General features: G+C 45.7%; 1 protein-coding gene across 1 annotated transcript in view; it reads left to right on the forward strand.

Moving 5' to 3' along the window:
* Sse (extra spindle pole bodies like 1, separase) overlaps window positions 1-21,040 on the forward strand; it is a 67,442-nt gene that overhangs the window by 23,639 nt on the left and 22,763 nt on the right. Inside the window, exons 12-19 of the mRNA XM_089548034.1 lie at window positions 834-965; window positions 4,634-4,873; window positions 4,956-5,214; window positions 8,507-8,660; window positions 11,671-12,895; window positions 14,717-15,008; window positions 15,862-15,977; window positions 19,088-19,194. Of these exons, the coding sequence (XP_089404160.1) occupies window positions 834-965; window positions 4,634-4,873; window positions 4,956-5,214; window positions 8,507-8,660; window positions 11,671-12,895; window positions 14,717-15,008; window positions 15,862-15,977; window positions 19,088-19,194 (2,525 nt within the window). The remainder of the gene's footprint in view (window positions 1-833; window positions 966-4,633; window positions 4,874-4,955; window positions 5,215-8,506; window positions 8,661-11,670; window positions 12,896-14,716; window positions 15,009-15,861; window positions 15,978-19,087; window positions 19,195-21,040) is intronic.

Here is a 21,040-nt window from a genome sequence, read left to right on the forward strand (position 1 = left end):
AAAGCGATGCTACTGACAACTTGAGCTTGTAGGTTTCATTTTTCCTGTTTTTTTTTTTTCAAACATTAAGCTGTCTATGGAGTTCGCTAAAAGGAAATTATTTAAACAAAGGTTTTCAACGAGCAAACATTGGTGGCAGCAAAAACAAGCATGGATCATTTTTGTGCATTTATGTGAGAGGCATTGTTGTGGTTGGTTTAGAAGTCTCAAGAACAAATAAAATAACACCTAGTTGTGTGGGTGAAAAAGAATGACCTCACTGTTGCATCCACTGTTCCACCTACATATTGAGAAACTAGCTAGTGCAGGTTCTTCTTGTTTTTCAGATACTTATGACTTGCTTGATTTTTTTTTGTACATGCAGTTGTGCAATGGAGAAAGAGGGTTCAGCTTTAGTTAAGGACAACGCAGCGAGCTATGGAAAGAAAAATGATAGGTGTAACGTTAAGAGATCGGAAGCGGGTGGAGTGGGTGAGAGAACAAACACGGGTTAATGATATCTTAGTTGAAATGAAGAGGAAGAAGTGGGCTTGGGCAGGGCATGTAATGTGAAGGCAATATAACAGCTGGTCCTTAAGGGTAACGGAGTGGATTGCAAGAGAAGGCAAACGTAGCAGGGGACGGCAGAAAGTTAGGTGGGCAGATGAGATGAAGAAATTTGCAGGAATACGGTGGATGCAGCTGGCGAAGGACAGGGTTAATAGGAGAGACATGGGAGAGGCCTTTGCCCTGCAGTGGGCAGTCAGGCTGATGATGATGATGATGATTCTTACACTGCTTGTGTAGTGCTGATGTGCTGAACCTCTTGTTAATTGTTTGTCTGCTGTCACTAGGTCCTAGAGCTGTGGTGCGTAGCCTTCCAGAGCCCTTCGTCTGAATGGAGCCTGCTCTTTCGCGACCTTGTGGAGTGCTGGTTTTTCGAGCATGTCAAGGTGGTGTCAGAAGTGTTCGCTTCATCCTTCAGGGTAAGCTCCTGCCTTCCCTTTCTGTCACGACATCAAGTGGTCGCTCCTGGCCTCTATTTTATTTTTAGGCATGTGCGAATATTCGGTCGAATGGTAAAGTATTCAATATTTGATTCAATCCGAATGTTCAGTATTTTAAATTTCGGAGTATTCGTATCGAGCGAATAAACCCGCCGCCGTGGCTCATTGGTTATGGTGCTCAGCTGCTGACCCAAAAGACGCAGGTTCGATCCCGGCCGTGGCGGTTGAATTTCTTTGGAGGAGAAATTCTAGAGGCCCGTGTACTGTGCGATGTCCATGCATGTTAAAGAACCCCAGGTGGTCGAAATTTCCGGAGCCCTCCACTACGGCGTCTCTCATAGCCTTAGTCGCTTTGGGACGTTAAACCCCATAAACCAAACCAAACCAAATGTATCGAGCGAATAACATTTCTGAAATTCCTGCTGCGTGTGATCGGAACCGGCACGGTGGCTTGCCACAATAGAATGATTTAGCAAAGCGTGAACCACTTCCATGCGCTGCCTTTGTGCATGTGCTGATTGTCCCGGTGCCTTGTGGCATCCTCAGGGTGATCTGCGCATGCTCAGTGGCTCCCCACGGAAGCGGATTACGTTGTAACAAATCTTTCTAATCGGAGGACGCGTGGCTTCCCTGACTTCTGCGGAAATAGTCTGAACTGACTGCAGCTGCCACTCTTCTCCGCGTTGAATCCGCTAAACAAGTGCAACGATGCGATCACGAAGGGAGCTAGCATGAAACAAGTGGAGATGACGCCCTTTTGAGACACCTAACGCGGGGTAGCACTGGACGTTTAGCGCGTACGCATATCAGGCGTCATGGAGTCGTCACTTAAAAGCAACAGCTGTGCAATGACGCAGGCGCAATGAAGGGCAGCAGTTGAAAGCCCCACACATAGGTCTCGCATCCCAAAGATTTGTGCCCCGCCGCGGTGGCTCAGTGGTTACGGCGCTCGGCTGCTGACCCGAAAGACGCGAGTTCGATCCCGGCTGTGGCGGCTGAATTTCGATGAAGGCAAAATTCTAGAGGCCCGTGTACTGTGCGATGTCAGTGCACATTAAAGAACCCCAGGTGGTCGAAATTTCCGGAGCCCTCCACTACGGCGTCCCTCATAGCCTGAGTCGCTTTGGGGCGTTAAACCCCAATAAACCAAATCAAACCAAAGATTTGTTCGCACTGCATGAAGGTTGGCTGTCCCAATTTCCAACGGCCATTGCTTCAAAAAGTCGTTGCAGCTTCAATTAGTTGTTTGGCAAAGCTTCAGTGCAATCTCTTTTTTAATGTAATGGCCTTGCGCGTTCGAAAAATACATGATTTTGAAAATGCCTATTGTGCCGTTCAACCTTTTTTGTGTGTGCCAGAAAGAATTCTTCAAAACATTCACTTTAAAATGTTCGGAGGAAATTACTGTTTGTTTCGAATTCGCTTCGAACCAAAAAACCACTATTCGCACATTCCTTTTTATTTTTCACTTGAGCCATGCATTGGTATGTGCTGAATATGCATTGGATTCTGGTACGTGGAAAGCTGCGATAGCTGTAAATGGTCTGTCGGAAGGATGTATGTTTCAGCGGATAAACTGCACCGTGGCACAGTTTTCAAGTGTAACATCTCTTTCTTTACATGAGCAGGTGTTCTTTTACTTTTTACTTAATATGATCGTGCCACTGCTCGGGTAGTTGGCACTGTCTATTGGAGCTTAGTATTCCTCCGATAATACAGTAACGGTGTTGCACAAAAGAAGTAAATTTAAAAGATGATCACAGATCCAGAAGGAATGCAGTGAGTACCATGCAATCCTGCTCAAGTGCAGTTGTTCCATGCTTAATATTAGGGGTGTGCGAATATTCGAAATTTTCGAATATATTTCGAATATTATATTTTTAGTATTCGAATTCGATTCGAAATCTAAGTATTCGTGTTGTTTCGAATATTCGACCCGACGCGAATATTCGTATCTAGCCGAATATTCATTATGAGCACCGGCATTCATTTCGGTCCGCAAGCCCTATCGACAGATACATAACAACATGGCAGCGCCTACACGGAAGGAAAATTCTTTCTTTCTCCAAGGGCCATGCCGCAGCTGACTGTGCTGGTGAGCTTTTTTGTGGCTATACCTGCGAAGCTGGTATAGTCAGAGCTGTGCACGAAGTACCTCGCAATACGTGCCAGGTCAGTGCCAAGTGAGAGGGCATTTTCTGTGGCTTGAGGAGTGGTTTCAGTTAGAAGGGAACTACTTCTGTCTGACCATGTGGTGCAGCTGGTTTTCCTTCACGACAACCTTTTAAGTCATCCCAGCAACGCGCTTTTGTGCTGATGGCAAGCTAGCCTTAATCAATGCTGTGTACTAGCCATCTTCTCTGATATTTCCACTCTTCTAAGAATAATGTTCGAGACTTTGATACTTTTTGTGCAGCCACACACACCTTTTGTGTTCATTTAATCATCGATAGTATAACTGTGATGTTCTTGGGTGCCCAAATAAATGTTTTGTAGTGATTAAATGGGTCTGTCCTTTATTATTCGATATTCGATTCGATATTCGGAACTAAGTATTCGAATTCGATTCGTATTCGAAAAATTTGATATTCGCACACCCCTACTTAATATACATAGTCATAATTAACATAGATGTGCAATACTTTAGTTCATTCAGTTCAGAGTAAAACACGTGCCTAAACCTTAGAGCTGGGACTGCTTACACCGCATACACATAGTACACGAAAAAAAGCATTTCACTGCATTTTACATTGAACACATTCCTTTCCACCCTAGGTTACTCTTGGGAGAAAATGCAGTTGTAGGTGCAGCAGGCGTCTTCATATTCCTAAAGGATGGAAATGTTCTAAACAAACTAACCTCGAAAATCTCGTGTATCTTTTGGTACAGCATACACTTTAGCCTAATGTTTGGCACATGGTAGCCTTAGCCACTAATGTGCCGTAAAGCCCAACAAAACATAGCACATACAAATAAGAATTCTTTACTTGCAGCCAAATGTTGAGGGGGGACACTGGTCTTGAAAAAAAAAATTTTATTAATGAAGTCACAGTTACGAAATCTTCAGGGAATATGTATTTTTGTGTGCTGATTCTAAATATGTCATTTAATTTCATGTAAAACAATTCCTTGAGCACTTAAGCACTTTTTATGCTAGTATTTTGCAGAGAGTTTTGAAGAAAATACAATAAGGGTAAAATTATCATCCTGGCTCTCTTAGAACTTGAGTAATAGGGTACTGAAGCTGCCACTTCAGAAACAGGAATATACACTTTCCTTCTCATTTCTGAAGCGACTACTTCAAAACTCTATAACTTAAGTTCTATGATAGGCAGGAAGACAATTTCACCGTTATTGTATTCCTTGGCGTCAAGAGAACCCAATAGCATACATTTCAGCGAGTTTCCCGCAGCAAATTTTCTTCAAAACTCTCTGCAAAATTCTTCCATAAAAATTGCATAAGTGCTCAAGGAATTGTTTTACATGAAATTAAATGACATATCTAGAATCAGCGCACAAAAATACATGTAACCTGAAAATCTCATAACTATGACTGAATTAATAAAATTTTCTTTTCAAGACCAGTGTCCTCCCTTAAGAGGGTTGCGAGCTCTAACTTGTGTGCGTTCCCTTCCTTGTTTGGCCAGTTCTTGGAAGAAGTCAAGGCCGTGACCCTGTGGTACAGCGTGGCCAAAGACCGTGGGCTGAACCAAGAGACGGTCCTGGCTGCATCCTACCTCATCAATGCCCTGATCAAAGTGGGCCTGATGGATGCGGCTGCCACTGTGGCCGAACAAACCGAGGCTGTGGCTACCCAGCTGGGTGAAGTGCTCCCGCGGCTGCGGTTCGTTCTGGCACAGGCACACGTGCTTTACAACCAAGAAAAGGTAGCATTCGTGGTTCTTATTGAACAGCGTGTCGTACATTGGGCTGCTTGACTAGAAATATCTTTTCTGTCCCTCCGCTCAGTTCACCGAGGGATTAATTCTGCTGGAGGATCTGCTGAACCATCCGCTTCTGCAGAAGAACAACAAGTCCTCCCTGCTGTTTGTGGCGGAGGTGAAGCTCCTTGTCTGCCGGTACTCCCTCTTGCCTGCTGCCATCACCGGACCACTGCGCGCAAAGGGTCTTCTCCAGTGTGACACGCCAATCCTCCTCGCCCAGGAGTCACTGAGGATGTCGCAGGGGGTCCTGCACCACTTCACCGACAACGTCACCGGGGAGCCCTGTGCGTGCTGCTTGCATCTTGGCTTTCTTTGCACGCTTACAAACGTGTTTATAGCACTAGCCCTGCCTCTGTGCAGTGCGGCATCGAGGCCAGAGCGGCCAGGAACACGTGATCACTCCGTGCTAATTTTGTTGTCAGGTGGGATGTGGGGGATCAAAGAAAGGTACTGCCAGAACTGGATAGCACAAATCATGTGCACCTGCGAAGTAGCAGGTGGGATTTGGGGGATCAAAGAAAGGTACTGCCAGAACTGGATAGCACGAATCATGTGCACCTGCGAAGTAGCAGGTGGGATTTGGGGGATCAAAGAAAGGTACTGCCAGAACTGGATAGCACTAATCATGTGCACCTGCGAAGTAGCAGGTGGGATTTGGGGGATCAAAGAAAGGTACTGCCATAACTGGATAGCACGAATCATGTGCATCTGCGAAGTAGCAGGTGGGATGTGGGGGATCAAAGAAAGGTACTGCCAGAACTGGATGGCACGAATCATGTGCACCTGCGAAGTAGCAGGTGGGATTTGGGGGATCAAAGAAAGGTACTGCCAGAACTGGATGGCACCAATCATGTGCATCTGCGAAGTAGCAGGTGGGATGTGGGGGATCAAAGAAAGGTACTGCCAGAACTGGATGGCACGAATCATGTGCACCTGCGAAGTAGCAGGTGGGATTTGGGGGGTCAAAGAAAGGTACTGCCAGAACTGGATGGCACGAATCATGTGCACCTGCGAAGTAACAGGTGCCACAATTGTGATAAAGGGCCATGGATGCGGCCGAGGTGAAGTATCATGCTGTGAACGCTGCACGTCTGCAGGAGGCCAGTGCCACAAATGACCTGAAGGTCGAGCAGATGGGGAATGCTCTCGAAACGCTGACTGCAAACATACTGCATGGCAAGATGCTCACGTTCGTGCCAACACATTTCTCGCACCATAAAGCACTCGTTGTAACCCTCCCAAAACAGAATCACACTCATCACACACTTATGCATGGCAGCAGGACTCAAAGCAAATGCAGCATTTGCAAAAGCACAAGGTGGACCACCTGTACTCTGCAACAACTTTGTCTTGCAATGGGACCGAAACATGTCCTCTATTCCTACGCAGCAGAATATAGTCCCTGCTTGCTGTTATTAGTTTTCTCTTAAAACGTAGTGTATTGTCAACACACCTGTACACTTTCAACACTAAAAAGATCAAGGAGAAAAGTTTTCTCGATTGCAATGAATTTGCTAGGCACATCTTATTGCAAGAAGCTTCTATAGATGGCCCCAGTACGTCAGTGACGGAGTGAATCTGCCGTGGAGAGAGCAACGTGCCAAGCGGCCAGGCTGACTGTTGCGTGGCTGATCTATTTGGTGGAATGAGTTATGAACGCTTCACCTCCGTAGCCTTCCCTTCAATGCCAAGAAGAGCTGTTGCTGAGTGTAGCACTCATCATTAGGATTAATTAGCACATGTTTAATTGCCAATATTTTTGTTCACGTGGGCTTGGCAGTTTCTCATTGCCATTTTTGAGTCTGCGAGAGCAACGGCATCTGTGTTAGCAATGACGTGGTCATTCTTATTCCTTGTTCAGCAAGGTGATGTGCAAAGCACGATGTTTAAACAGTTTCACCTGCCAACTACATTATTCGACCAAAGCCATTTTTGTGTTACTGGCTTAGTACTAAGTGCAAAGTTTATGCAGCATTACGGTTCCATACAACCATTTCATTTCTTGCCTATCACTGAAGCTGTAGAGCTTGCTTCTTACAGCTGAACCAGCTTCTTGTCAGGTATAATAGATTAGGTTAGTATGCGAACAATTTTTTCTCTTAAAATATCCACTCAAAACTCGTCTCATCCACCTGTATTTTTTGCATTCTTTATTTCATTGAAAAAAAAATTGGGTAATTTTGCTACACTGGTCACAGATGGAAGCACTTTTTTCTCAGTTTTGCTTCATTTTGTTTGTGGGAAAAGAAGCATGGTCATATCAGACATTTGAAAATGCTCAAGTGTCGGTTGTGCACAGCGGTCAAAGAGCCAGTGGTCATTCTCTACAGCCTTATTTGTCAATATTGCTTGTGAATTGTTCCACTTGAAAAAAAAATCTGCACACAATGAGCAGTGATCTTAGCGAGTAGTGCAAATGACTAATATGAGTGAGTGAAAAACATTTAATGCTCCAAAAATCAGGTTTTAGCGGTGGGCCGATGTCTTCATGTCTTCGGCCTCTTCACAAGGTCGGCGCCCCTATTCCAGGGCACCGCTGAGTCTTGCTGCTTCGCAGGCGTGCTGCACCAGTGCCCATTGGGCCGTGAGCTCGCTGCTGGTCAGCAGGCCCTCCCATTGTTCAGCATTCGGGTCATTTAGTTTGTGAAATGCTCTGTTACGTTTGCATTCCCATGTGATGTGATATAGCGTGGGGGTTGCTCCGCACCACGGACATGTGTCCCTGTATTGTGCAGGGAACATCTTATGTAGTATGTGTAAATTGTGGAAAGTCCCTGCTTGCAGTCTCCGCCAGCAGACCGCCTCGTGCTGTGTTAATGACGTGTGGGGTGGTGGGTATTTGAATCTCCGCCCTCTGGGGTAGTTTAATATTTCTGCATACGTTGGTTCCACCGTCATGGGGTCCTCCAGGGTGTCTGACTGCCCTGCTCGGCTTGTGATCTCGCAAACTAGGCTGTCTACCCTCGAGTTACCCTCTATCCCGGTGTGTGCCGGTATCCAGAAAATCAGGAACAAGTCTTTGATAATCCTAACAGACTCCAAAGCAGCATGCAGGAACTACATACAGGGCAAAATAGGCAAGGAAGCGCTGAGCATCCTCCTCGAAGCAAAGCTTCCAAATAAAACCTTAAGACTAATATGAAACGGATCAGGTTGAAGAATTGAGTGCAGGTTAAAATGAATGCACCAGCAGATGATGGCTAGTGCTGGCAGCTTTGATAGAGACAAGACGAGCAGCAAGGTCTGTGGTTTCATTAAAATGAGGTGCAGTCACGGTGGTCTGCCATAAATTGCAGTGTGAGAGTTATGTCACTGCGGTTGGAGCTACGCATGTATGGCATGCTTAAGTTGGCAAACAGTTTTAAAGACCACCAGTCAAAGTGAGATCAGCCATATGCCATAATGGCCACATTTTATTTAATCCCAAGTGCGAATGTGTGCGCAGATGTCTTTTTCAGCTCAGTGAATTTTCTGTTTGCTGTTGTCGTCTGAAGTTGTAATTGGCCTCACGGAAACAAAGCGTTTAGATTGTGTGGATGGCACCCTCGCATGAACAGCGCTGGCTCTAAATTGCAGATGACCCCGTCATGATGTGGACTCTGGAACGAGTGCTCCTCGACTCTGCGGCGCTCTTGGGGCAGCTCTACACTGGAGTGGGTGCAGCAAAGGAGGGCTACGCTTTCCTCAAGGAGTACCTGCGCAAGGCACAAGTGCTGGTCTCAGCAACCAGGTATGCACACGCTTTCTGCACCTCCTCTCTGCACTTCTGCGTGTTCTGCACTTCTGAGCTTTCTGCACATAGATTTTCTTCACTGGCCACTTGTTTGGCTTTGAAAATTGCTTCTAAGGAGCCAGTCTGGGTGGCCTTTTCTACAGTGCGTGGCTCACTTTACTAGACCCTGTGGTTGAAACTGAGCATCCTGTGTTTGTGTATAGCAAAGTCGCACATAAATAGGCTCTGTTTAAAACAAACATGACGGAACTTTGCAAAGTATTGAGTCATAGTGCACGCTGCAGCACTTTATGTCGAACGTTAGGCACGTAACCTTCCTGTGAAAGGTACTCAAATAGAACTGTGGCTTCTTCACACTTTTGTCAGTTAAAAAGACGAGTGACAGCTGACATTTTGAAGCCATGTTTGCTTTGTGGTAATACCTTCCTGTGCCTTTTTTAAAGCTGCAGAACGTACCCTAATTGCCTGTGGCTTGTCTTCGAGAGTCGGACGTCTTCAGTAGTTCCAACCTTCTTTCGATTCAAGGCTTGATTTGAGACAGCCTCCGATTAAGGAAGACTTAAGATTGCCATTTTTTCCTTGGACAGCCTGATTTCGCTACTGCTACTGTTTGTACACCACTTGCAAATGCGCACAGCCCACATGACTTATGGGCCTTTGCACGTGTATGCTCATCCTCTGCACATGCATTTCCTCTGCTTCCTGTGCTGTGTGCATGTACTTACATGCACAAATGAACCAACAGCCGTTGAGGCAATTTGATCGAAGTGCATACATATTATACTCTGGCCATTGCTCATGAAATGAAGACACGTAATAGTGTAACCCACACAACAAGGTGCGTCAGGCCCTTGTGTCAATCAGGCTCCATTCATTTCAAACTTTGGTTAGTTTCAACAAATTTTTGTCCTTCTTTGAGTTCAAGTTATTGCGATTAGACTGCATTTTTAATTTTTCAAGTGCGTGCACTTGAAGTGGAAAGAGGGTTTTGGAAAAAAAAAGTTTTCTTGTTGAAGTGATAATTATGAAATCTTCGGGAACATGTATTTTTGCACGCTGATTTCATATATATACATATAATATAATTTTATGCAAAGGAAGTCCTTGTGCAGTTATGTAATACATGTGTGAGGTAACTTTTTGTGAAAGCTTTCCAGAAATTACTGTGCTGTATTGCTGCAAGTGCCACGTGGCATGCGAGGTGAAGACAAGAGTCCATTTGGCAGCCAGGGAGAGGGAGGTCGAGAGAGAGGGAACACACAGGAAGTAGCATATGCTTCCATTTCCCCCTCCTCTACACCCCTTCCCTATGCTTAGCAACAGCCTGCCAGCTAGAGGCACTCCTAATGTGCTGTGTGAGGTCAGTGCGCATTAAAGACCCCAGGTTGTCAAAATTATTCCAGAGCTGTCCACTATGGCATCTCTTTCTTCTTTCACTTCCTACTTTTCCTCACAGCGCTGTTGAGGTGCCTGTTGAGCAGTGACAGGTACTGCACCTTTCCTTCCTCAAACCAGTTTTTCGGGGGAACCATGACAGAGACTGTTACTCAACTTGTCTCTCGTCGCTGTCTCTCGTCGCTGTCTGTCTCTCGTCGCTGTCTCTCGTCGCTGTCTGTCTCTCGTCGCTGTCTGTCTCTCGTCGCTGTCTCTCGTCGCTGTCTCTCGTCGCTCTCTCTCGTCGCTGTCTCTCGTCGCTCTCTCTCGTCGCTGTCTCTCGTCGCTGTCTCTCGTCGCTCTCTCTCGTCGCTATCTCTCGTCGCTCTCTCGTCGCTATCTCTCATCACTCATGTTATCAATGCTATCACGTTTGCTACTTTGAGTAACAAGGGTTTGCTATGGACATCTGCTAGGCAATTTAATCTACACTTTTTTTTTTTCATTCCAGTTTCCACTCTGCATTGCCCTTTTGTGTCTTCATACAGAAACTGCATGTTACGAAAAGCTGCATGTAACGAAAAATTGGAAAATTGCCACTATAGCATGTCCGTTGACTAGGGGTGTGCGAATATTTGATAATTTCAGTTATTCAGTCGAATAGTAAAGACTTCAGTATGCGTCTTTATAACATTTCTGCAATATTTGATTCATGTGGTATCTGTTCAGTGTGCCTCCATTGGGATTGCACTGCAGGGTGGAGCTTTGCTTATGCTTAGCAGGTGTCCGTGGAGTCATAGCTGAAAAGTAAAAGCTGTAAAATGATGCATTCTCAATTAAGAGCAGCAGTCGGAGGTCTCACATATACGTCAGCACTGCTTGTAGGTCGACTCCCCCAATTTCCAATGGCAGTTCTTGCAGAAAGTCAATACAGCTTTAATAAGTTTGATGAAATTTTAGTGCACTCTCTTTCTTTCTCTCTGTGCATTCTCAATTAAGAGCAGCAGTCGGAGGTCTCACATATACGTCAGCACTGCTTGTAGGTCGACTCCCCCAATTTCCAATGGCAGTTTTTGCAGAAAGTCAACACAGCTTCAATAAGTTTGATGAAATTTTAGTGCACTCTCTTTCTTTCTCTCTTTTTTTTTTTTGCATGTAGTGTCCTTGTGTTTTAAAAAGTATACAAGATTTCGGAAATGCTTATTGTGCCATTCAAGTTTTCTTTCATGCCAGAAGTATTCAAAATAGTTGCTTTGAAATTATTCTAAGAAAATTACTATTCACTTTGGCTGCCACGGTGGCTCAGTGGTTATGGTGCTCGGCTGCTGACCCAAAAGACACGGGTTCGATCCCGGCTATGGTGGTCAAATATCTATGAAGGTGAAATTCTAGAGGCCTGTGTGCTGCGTGATGTCAGTGCATGTTAAATAAATGCAGGTGGTCGAAATTTCTGGAGCCCTTCACTAAAGGTGTCCCTCATAGCCTGAGCCGCTTTGGGACGTTAAACCCCCGTAAATCATAAACTATTCACTCGAATTTACTTCGGACGAAAAAAAAAGTATATTTGCATGCCCCTACTGTTGACCTTAAGCCTATATGCATGTTTGATTCCCATCTTTTTCCCCCCACGCAGATGTGCCAGGCTTGTCCTCCTCATTGCAAACTTGGATATGCTCTGTGAAAAGCTTCACGATGCCAAGCGCAAGCTAGTGAACGTGGAGTTCATGTTACACCTCGGAAACTTCAGGTGTCCAAAGCGGTCTCTCGACAAAGAAGGTTCCACAATGGACTTGAGGCGCTCCGAGGACAGCGGTGATATCGGGGAGAAGACTTACGACAAGTTCCCATTCGGCTTCACACGCAGCCACTCGATGTCTGTGGCACTCTTCCTCAGGCGGGAAACGACCTTGCACTCTCCGCCGTCCATTCCCAGCCTAGACAAAATTCACAGTGCAAACTGTGACTGCCAGCTGTGCAAGTTCTATGCCACGAGGCAGTTGTGGATCGAGCGCGATCTGCTCAAGTGCCTGCTGTACGTCACAGTCGGAGATGTTGCAGCTGCTGTCGGCGGTTTCGAGTCTCTGCTCACCCTCGCAGACTCTCTGCAGCAGAAGCTCTCTCAGGAAGTTGCCGCCGTCGCTTGTTTTCTCAAGCACCGGCTTTCCAAGGTCATGTGCTTCAGCCACAGCAAGACCACGGGTGCCTGGGGCGAGCTCCTGTCCCTGCGTGCCAGCATCCTCCTGCACCTGTCGGAGGCCCACCTTCTCCGAAAGAGCTACTCGTCATCGCTGGAGAGGGCGGACGAGGGCCTCAAGCTTGTCTCACTGAACGGCTGCGGCAGCAAGAGCCACTGGAAGACGTTCGCCAGCCTGGCACACCAGAAGGTCAAGGTGCTGGTCACCATGTCTCGCAAGGCCAGGGACTGCTCCAGCGACCTTAAGGGCGGGTCGCTCTGGCTGGTCAACACTAACCAGCATGCGGCCGTTGCACCGGACGAGTCGGCTCCGCTTTCACCGCAGAGGCAGAACGAAAAACGTCCAGCCGCGCTCAAAGTTCCGAACGCACCCAAGCCACGCAGAGACACACCGATGGACAGATACATGAAGAGCTTAAGCAGAGCCGAGATGGCAAGTGTGGACAAGGGAAGAGAAGAGAAGGCCGCGTTTGTTGTTTATGACGAGACTGTGGAGAGTGGCATGGGCGGGGCTAAGCGTAGTGTTACCAGGGCTAGCAAGAGAGGAACAGCACGAACAAGGGCTGCTGCTGCTGCTACAGCTGCTGTCATCGCGGCTGCAGGTGACACCGCTAGCACGCATGCAGATGGCAAGCCAGAAGTGTCCCGAATGCCAAAAAAGCCGGTGAGTCGCCCTACCTTAATTTTTTTTTTCCAGTAGCGACCGAATATGCTGATGTTGTCTGATGAAGACCCAAAGAGCAACAGCAGATGTATTGGAACAAGGTGACACGGAGGCCAGTTGCATTGTAAACATGTACAGTAAAACCTCATTGATACGTTCCCGGTTCATACAATTTCCCGGCGTGTATGCTGAAAACCACGGTCATTCAAAATGTCCCCTAGAGTTGCGCAATTTTTCTCCCGATTAATACACTCCTGGATAACACAATTTCCCGGCTACTACGTTTAAAATTCCGACCAATTCTGAGTGTATTTGCATTTAGTGACCAACCGCGCAAGGGGGCGAAGCATTCGAAGACACGAGGTAAAGATTTCAGCTACTTTCGCCATAGCCATCGACAGACCGGATGTGTGGCAAAGTTTCTTCTGAGCTGAGAATTACGCAAATGCATACTGAATTCTGGGAGCAGTAGAAAAGTAGCTGTTCAGACCTTGGGCCAGTAAATATTAATCACCAGTTTTTTGACATGAAATTGTAAGGAAGTGTCTTTGTACATCACTCAAAAGTTATTTTTCAAAATTGGGCAGTTCGGGTGACACATTCGTCCCATCATAAGAGAACAATGCATTTCTCGCCTCATGTGCTAACCCCCCACCCCCCCCCCCCCCCCCACCCCCGCCACCTCTCTTAAAGCGAGCCAGATTGTTGACGATTCCTTTGCATGGGGACTAGAAAGTTGCAAATTACATTACATAGCAGTTCAACACTTTTGCAGTGCCAAGCTTTTGTTGGTTTCCAAAGATTCAAAACTGATTTGTGTTATGCTTCGATACATGAAAAATGGTTGTCATGCGATGTTTTTGTACTGCCACTGCTCACCTCAATGCGTGCACATGAGTAGGATCAAGCTTTAGCATGGCTTGCTTATCGCATGATATCAGTGGAATATTTTTGCCGGTTAGAATCAATTAGTGAACTAATCACTAGCTCTAAGTGAAGTTTGATTCATAATTGACTAATCAGTGACTGCAGTAGAAGTATGATGCTCTCAAAATAGCTAGAGGTTTCGTTACGAAAGCTTAAAGCAGCTAAGAGAAAAATTGAATCCCAAATTTCTCACATTTTTTTCTCAGTCACTTTCTGGCACAGGTGTCTGATCTGAACCTAGACCAACAAAGGTGGCTCAGTGGCTTTGGCATTCAGCTGCTGATCCCAAGGTCATGGGTTCAGCCCTGGCTGCGGCGGCTGTATTTTGATGGAAATTAAATACAAAAATGCCAATGTTCTGTACGATATTGCTGCGAATCTTTGTAGCGTTTGTTTGTTGTGTTTATTTGTTCATGCTTCAAGGCTGCCGGCATGCCGCTTTATCGCTTCTTTGTGACGCAAGACGCGCCTGGAATTATCTCGACTGATCGCATCCAGGCGGAGCCAATTCTACTTTGTGCCAGAATGTTCTAGTAACTTCCCAAGCTTTATCTCGAACGTTCACTATCAGCTTTAAAAAGAGCACAGCCGACAGTGGCGGGCATTCTGTTCGACGACCGCCGAGCACACTTGTTGCTACGCCGCCGCCGAGTGATTCAGTTCTTTGTGGGCGCAAGTCAGCCCAAATAAAGAGCTCCGTTTCGAAGACGTCCTCGCTGTGTTCCTGTTCGCCGGACTGCAGTCACCACTACGTAACAATATCAGAGCATGCTGAAGACCCAAGTGGTCTTAATTAATCCAGTACCCTCCACTGCGCCATCCCCCATAACCACGTGTTGCTTCGGGATGTCAAGCCCCACAATTTACAACTTTTTTTCTTGTTGCATATTTAAGGTGCGGGCCCAGCGTAAGACTGCAAAGACCGACCTCGTGTCCACGAATGCTGGTGAAGACGCAGCTACTCAGGGAGGTAGCGAAGATCCCGTTGAGCAAGTTCAGGTGCGCTGCTCAACAAGCGGTGTTGTGCCCGCACTGCTCAACACAATTGACGAGGAGGAGGCAGCTACCTCAGTTGCTCGGCTGTCACTGCTCGAGAAGGAGCCCGCAATCCAAGAAGACATCATCTACAAGCAGGAGGAAGAGATCATGGTCAAAGAAGAGCAGCTGCCAGCGTGCAAACCTCAAGGTGTGGATAGTGGGACTTTACGGTGACACATTCTCCTGAGGGAGGGTAAAAACCTGTCCGGGGGTTGCCTATAGACACTTGTTTTGCTTTTTTATGTTTTTCTCAGCATTGAAGGTCTGCATAGGTGACAGTATTGAAAAAAAATTATTGACGTAGACCCATTACGTTTCAGTTTCAGCCCGGTGTATTTCGAGACGGAGCCTTCTTTGGTACTTTTTGCTAGCTCCTAAACATTTAAAATTGAAGAACCACTACTTCGCACATTCAAAAGAACAGTATGTTTTGTGCCTTTCCAGCTGGAAAACAGCTTTCTCCAAGAATGCTGAGAATTATGTGTACTTGCATTTGAGAGGCTTCTTTCAATAAGGAAGGATGAAAAAATTGCAATATCGCAATGCCTGGCCTTGTTGATATTTAGAGCCTACACAGGCCTTTATATGTACATATGACTTTCTTATTTAGGGCACATTTGTGCACTTAAAAAAATTTATGTAAAAAAAAAAGGGCTACACATAACAGATGAGTTGTTAAAGCAGAAAGGACAGTTGGGACTTTTGGCAAAAAGAAAATCTTGAAATGAAGTGCTTACCAGCAACAGGTCATTCAAGGCAGGTGTCAGCACCTCCCGACAGTAGACATGCAGTTTTGAATGTGAAGGACATAGCTCTAAAAGGCATTGGCTAGGCAGTGCCTACACAGTCACATTGTCATGCTAATGTGTCTTCGTCGTTTTCTGTGCAATTTGTGTCAAGAATGGATCACCAACTAGCCCCAACCCGCATTAAGCTTCATGGCTCATTTCTTGGCTTGTTCTCAAGTTATTTGAACCCCCCACCAATATCTTTCTTTGCAGCATATGATGAAATGGTGGCACTTCTTGACAAAGCATTCCAGCTCATCATTCACTTTCCTCCGTGCCCACTGTATGCTGAGATGAGCCGGACAATGGCACACCTTCTGGACCTACAGGCAAGAACTGACGTATAACACGCATGCGGCCGGACTAGCAGCAAACCGAACTGCTCTCGCGTTGCCTATTGCTCATCAGAGGAAGTGACCGCCAGCATGGGGAAAAAGGGTGGGGGGGGGGTTAACGGCACGTCATCGGCATTTTCTTTAGGGGCACTGATGGGCAGACGAAGTTTTTAGTGCGCCACCACTTATAGTGGCCATTCACTAGATTTGGGCGTTGTCCGTCCATCTGTCCGTGCATCCCAAATCAACTGCCTTCTTTTTTTGACCTCTGCAAAGAGGTCGGCCACGCATAGAGGTCGACCTCCCAATTTTGAATGGTCAACTTATACGCCACTGTACTTTTACTTAATGAGAGATGCCAGTGTTGCTCATAGGCAGGTAGGCCGACGTTGCGAGCAGTCAACCCGTTGCCGGCACGGAGCAAGAAGGATCGTGTCGCGGGACGAGCGCAGGCACTCGCTTCAGCGGTCCGCAATCCAAAGATTAGTTTTCGTACTGGTAGCTCTGGAGCTGAGGCGCTTCACGTTATCAAGCATTGGAATCGCTGCATGGAGCCGCCATAGCTTTATCGGTTTGCAGCGAAATTGGGATCTGGCATTCCTGTGTGGCACCCTAGATGTTCGACTTGTCTGGTCAAATTGCGGGACCACAGAAGTTCTTCGAATTATCCAGAATTTCAAATTAACAGCATTAGGATTATGAAGGTTTTATGACTTTCTACACAAATGAAATGCCAGCTGGCAACATTTGGGACAGCCTAACCACACTGACATCCAATAATGGCGACATTCTACTGGCCTTCATCAGTGCTGCTGAAGATGGAGAATTTGATCAATTTAATTACACCTCAAGTAAACTTCACTTGCTTGTGACGTGCATACCATATTTTGTTGCTTCATCGCTAAGAATTTCAGTGTAGTAGAATCAGGGATAAATGATCTAACCATGGGAACTGGGTGCATGTTAACGTTAGGATTGGAGGTGCATAAGGATGATACAAACAGGCTATGCACCAATGATAAAGTGCCAGCAGGCAACTTGTCAGTGCAGGTTTTTCGCACCACCTATGCGAAAACATAGTGCGTCTTAAATGAAGGTGTAGCTTGCGTACCAACTGTTCTGCAAAAAAAAAAAAAAGTGAACGAAGGTAGTTTTTTTTTTTTTAATTGCTGATGGTCATTGCGATTGATGCAGAGAGGCGTGTGATTCCGAAGGTATGACCAATTCTTGTAACCAAGCTAGCCATGACAGCATTGTATCGAACACATGTCAGCAAGAACTGTGTTCGAACATGTGCTGTTGAGACTGGGTCTGCGGGAGACGCCGAACGATGGCATTGTGTGAAGTGCATGACTGCATTATGTTGAATGCATATCAGCAAGAGGTGGCTATGTGCAGAGCATGTGGCATCAAGCACGCTGCAAGAGATCGCACTATCCTCATGAGGTGATGCAACCGGTTAAGTCAGTGGTGACCTTTGCGGAAAAAACAAAACGGTTTTGAGGAAACGAAAGGCACAGTGATTGTTTCACTTTCTCATTGCACCCACTCACCTGGCAGTGGGGTCACTTTCATTCTACACTCTCCCACCAGCTCTGATTGGCCACATCAGTTTTTTCCTTGCCACAACGCTCCTCCCACTACTCTCTCCTCTCCACATTTTGCTCGTTGGCTCTTTCCTCCTCTCCACTCTGACCCTGAAGTTCCAAACTTGCATATTAGTACACTTAGTTTTGCTAACGATTCATAATAGCAAACAGCACAGAAGACAGAAGAATAGAAAAAAGGAGTAAGCAGGACATGCACTGACCAGCTAAGGCCTTATTTGCATTTAAATAAGAAAAAAACAGCGGAGATACAAGGAGCGCTGAGTGATCATACAAAGTAACAAAACCAAAGTGCACGCAGCCATCATGAAGTGCTCAGAAGAGAGAACTCTTTAGCTGACAGACCTGTCGAGGGTTTACTAAGGCAATTCTGTCAGCCCCTGTCAAGCTCAAGCAGGTTTGCCTGGCTGTCCAAAGAAATAAAGAATACAAGAAAAGGGTGGAGCAAAACACACAGTGTAAAGTTTGTTCTCTGCAGCAGTGGCAGCACTGGAGTTCTGTACTGTCGTCAGCATTATGAAAGGGAACACACGAGTGCATGGCAGATAGTCTCGAAGCTTACTTGTGGCAATATGCGGTGACTGCTTTTTGAAACATAGGGGAAAGGGTTCTGCCGCCTTGCTTGCTTCTGGCAACGGAGGATCACACCTCTCTTTCCTGTTTGTTTTTGAAGCGGTCGCCGCATATCACCGCAAGTAGAGTTCCAGGCTATCCGCCACGTAGTCGTGCATTTCCTTTTGTAAAGCTGATTACGGTACAGTCTTCTCCTGTCATGCGGAGCCTGCAGACAGACTGGGCAATTGTCTAGTTTCTCATTGTCAATGTTGCAAGGACAAGCGCACTATATTTTTTTTTTTTTCATCATGCACAGGTATACCTACAATCAGACCACTCGAGAAATGATTGAAACATTCAGTGTCGCAAAGGAGCATCATAATTTCATTAGTAAGCCCTTGATAGGTCTGTTAGATAAAGAGCTCGCTTTTCTGAGTGCTTCACGATGGCTGCATGCTTTTTGGTTTTTGTTGTTACTATTCTGTTTGACCACTTGTCATCTTGTGCACTTTTTCCTGTTTAAATGTAAGGTTTCGTGAAGAAACCCTTAGTTTAGTCAGCACTTGTCCTGTATACTCCTTCTTCTAGTCTTTTGTCATCTGTGCTGCTTGCAGTTATGATTCAAACTGACACTGCCAGACAGATTTTGCAAAGATGGCAGAAGTAATGCTAACGGATTACAACTTATGAAAGTTACAAATCATTTTTCTGGCGTGCATTCATTAAAGGCCCGTGTACTGTGTGATGTCAGTGCACGTTAAAGAACCCCAGGTGGGCGAACTTTCCGGAGCTCTTCACTACGGCGTCCCTCATAGCCAGAGTCTTTTTGGGACGTTAAACCACCATAAACCATAAAATACCTTCAGTGGTTATGAAATTTCTTCTGTGTCCTGTACCACCACACGCCTTGTGCTATAGTACATCGCTTGCTTTTGCTTGCAGGAGAAGCGCACCAAAGATTGTAAGGATGCGTGTTTGTGGCATGCTAGCCAGACGTCCTCAGTCACACTCCAACACATGGGGCTCACCTGCCTCTACAAGAAGCTCAGGTAAGGGTGCCACTTGAAATATTAACCAGTGCCATTCATAAACAATGTTCCTAAACACTTGTTTCAAGAGCCGCCGCGGTGACTCAGTGGTTATGGTGCTCGGCTGCTGGCCTGAAATACGTGGGTTCAATGGAGGCAAAATACTAGAGGCCCGTGTACTGCGCGATGTCAGTGAACATTAAAGAACCCCAGATGGTCAAATTTATCCAGAGCCCACCACTACAGTCTCGCTCATAGGCCAAGTCACTTCGGGACGTTAAACCCCACGAAACCATAAAAACTTGTTTCAAGAATCCTAAAGTATCAACTAAAAGAAACTAGATAGATTCGGCCTGTTTCTCAATAACAGCCTAGGTGCTTAGTCATTTGTCACCTACATTCAGAAACTAGTTAGCAGTCTGCAATAGTTCTTTTTTGCTTTCTGCTGTGTGACTGTTGTTGGTGCACATTGCTTGATTCCGTTGAAAAAGTTCTGTGTCTGGAAGGCTTATAAATGCAAGTTTGTTTCAATCTCTGCGCTTGAACGAAATTCTTCATTGTCTACCATATTCTTGCATTTCTCTAGAGGTCGTGTGGCCTTTTTCACTGGCAGCAGCAAACACTCACTTTGTAATGCCACCTGTATTCAATACAAAGAATTAACGTTTCATTGAGGGCATATTAATGGGACAATGCGGACAGCTCCATCCAGTCTGCCTCGAAATTTACTGTACAGCTCTTGGTGGCTATGTCCACATTTGTAGCAGGGTGGAGAAATTTGAGACCTTTTCTTTTTTTTTCCATTGCTGCATTTATTTTTAAATCTAAGCGCCACGACAAAAGGAATGCCACACTCTAAACAGAAAGGAGTAAATAGGGAGCACTCTCTTTTATAACAGGGAGTGCATTTCACTCTAAACAGAAAGGAGTAAATAGGGAGCACTCCCTTTTATAACGGAGTGCATTTCACTCTAAATAGAAAGGAGTAAATAGGGAGCACTCCCTTTTATAACAGGGAGTGCATTTCACTCTAAACAGAAAGGAGTAAATAGGGAGCACTCCCTTTTATAACAGGGAGTGCATTTCACTCTAAACAGAAAGGAGTAAATAGGGAGCACTCCCTTTTATAACAGGGAGTGCATTTCACTCTAAACAGAAAGGAGTAAATAGGGAGCACTCCCTTTTATAACAGGGAGTGCATTTCACTCTAAACAGAAAGGAGTAAATAGGGAGCACTCCCTTTTATAACAGGGAGTGCGTTTCACTCTAAACAGAAAGGAGTAAATAGGGAGCACTCCCTTTTATAACGGAGTGCATTTCACTCTAAACAGAAAGGAGTAAATAGGGAGCACTCCCTTTTATAACAGGGAGTGCATTTCACTCTAAACAGAAAGGAGTAAATAGGGAGCAATCTCTTTTATAACAGGGAGTGCATTTCACTCTAAACAGAAAGGAGTAAATAGGGAGCACTCCCTTTTATAACAGGGAGTGCATTTCACTCTAAACAGAAAGGAGTAAATAGGGAGCACTCCCTTTTATAACAGGGAGTGCATTTCACTCTAAACAGAAAGGAGTAAATAGGGGGCACTCCCTTTTATAACAGGGAGTGCATTTCACTCTAAACAGAAAGGAGTAAATAGGGAGCACTCCCTTTTATAACAGGGAGTGCGTTTCACTCTAAACAGAAAGGAGTAAATAGGGAGCACTCCCTTTTATAACAGGGAGTGCATTTCACTCTAAACAGAAAGGAGTAAATAGGGAGCACTCTCTTTTATAACAGGGAGTGCATTTCACTCTAAACAGAAAGGAGTAAATAGGGAGCACTCTCTTTTATAACAGGGAGTGCATTTCACTCTAAACAGAAAGG

Source organism: Amblyomma mixtum, chromosome 6 (genome assembly GCF_055824585.1).
Source record: "Amblyomma mixtum isolate Tamu chromosome 6, ASM5582458v1, whole genome shotgun sequence".
In the NCBI taxonomy this organism is placed as follows: Eukaryota; Metazoa; Arthropoda; class Arachnida; order Ixodida; family Ixodidae; genus Amblyomma; species Amblyomma mixtum.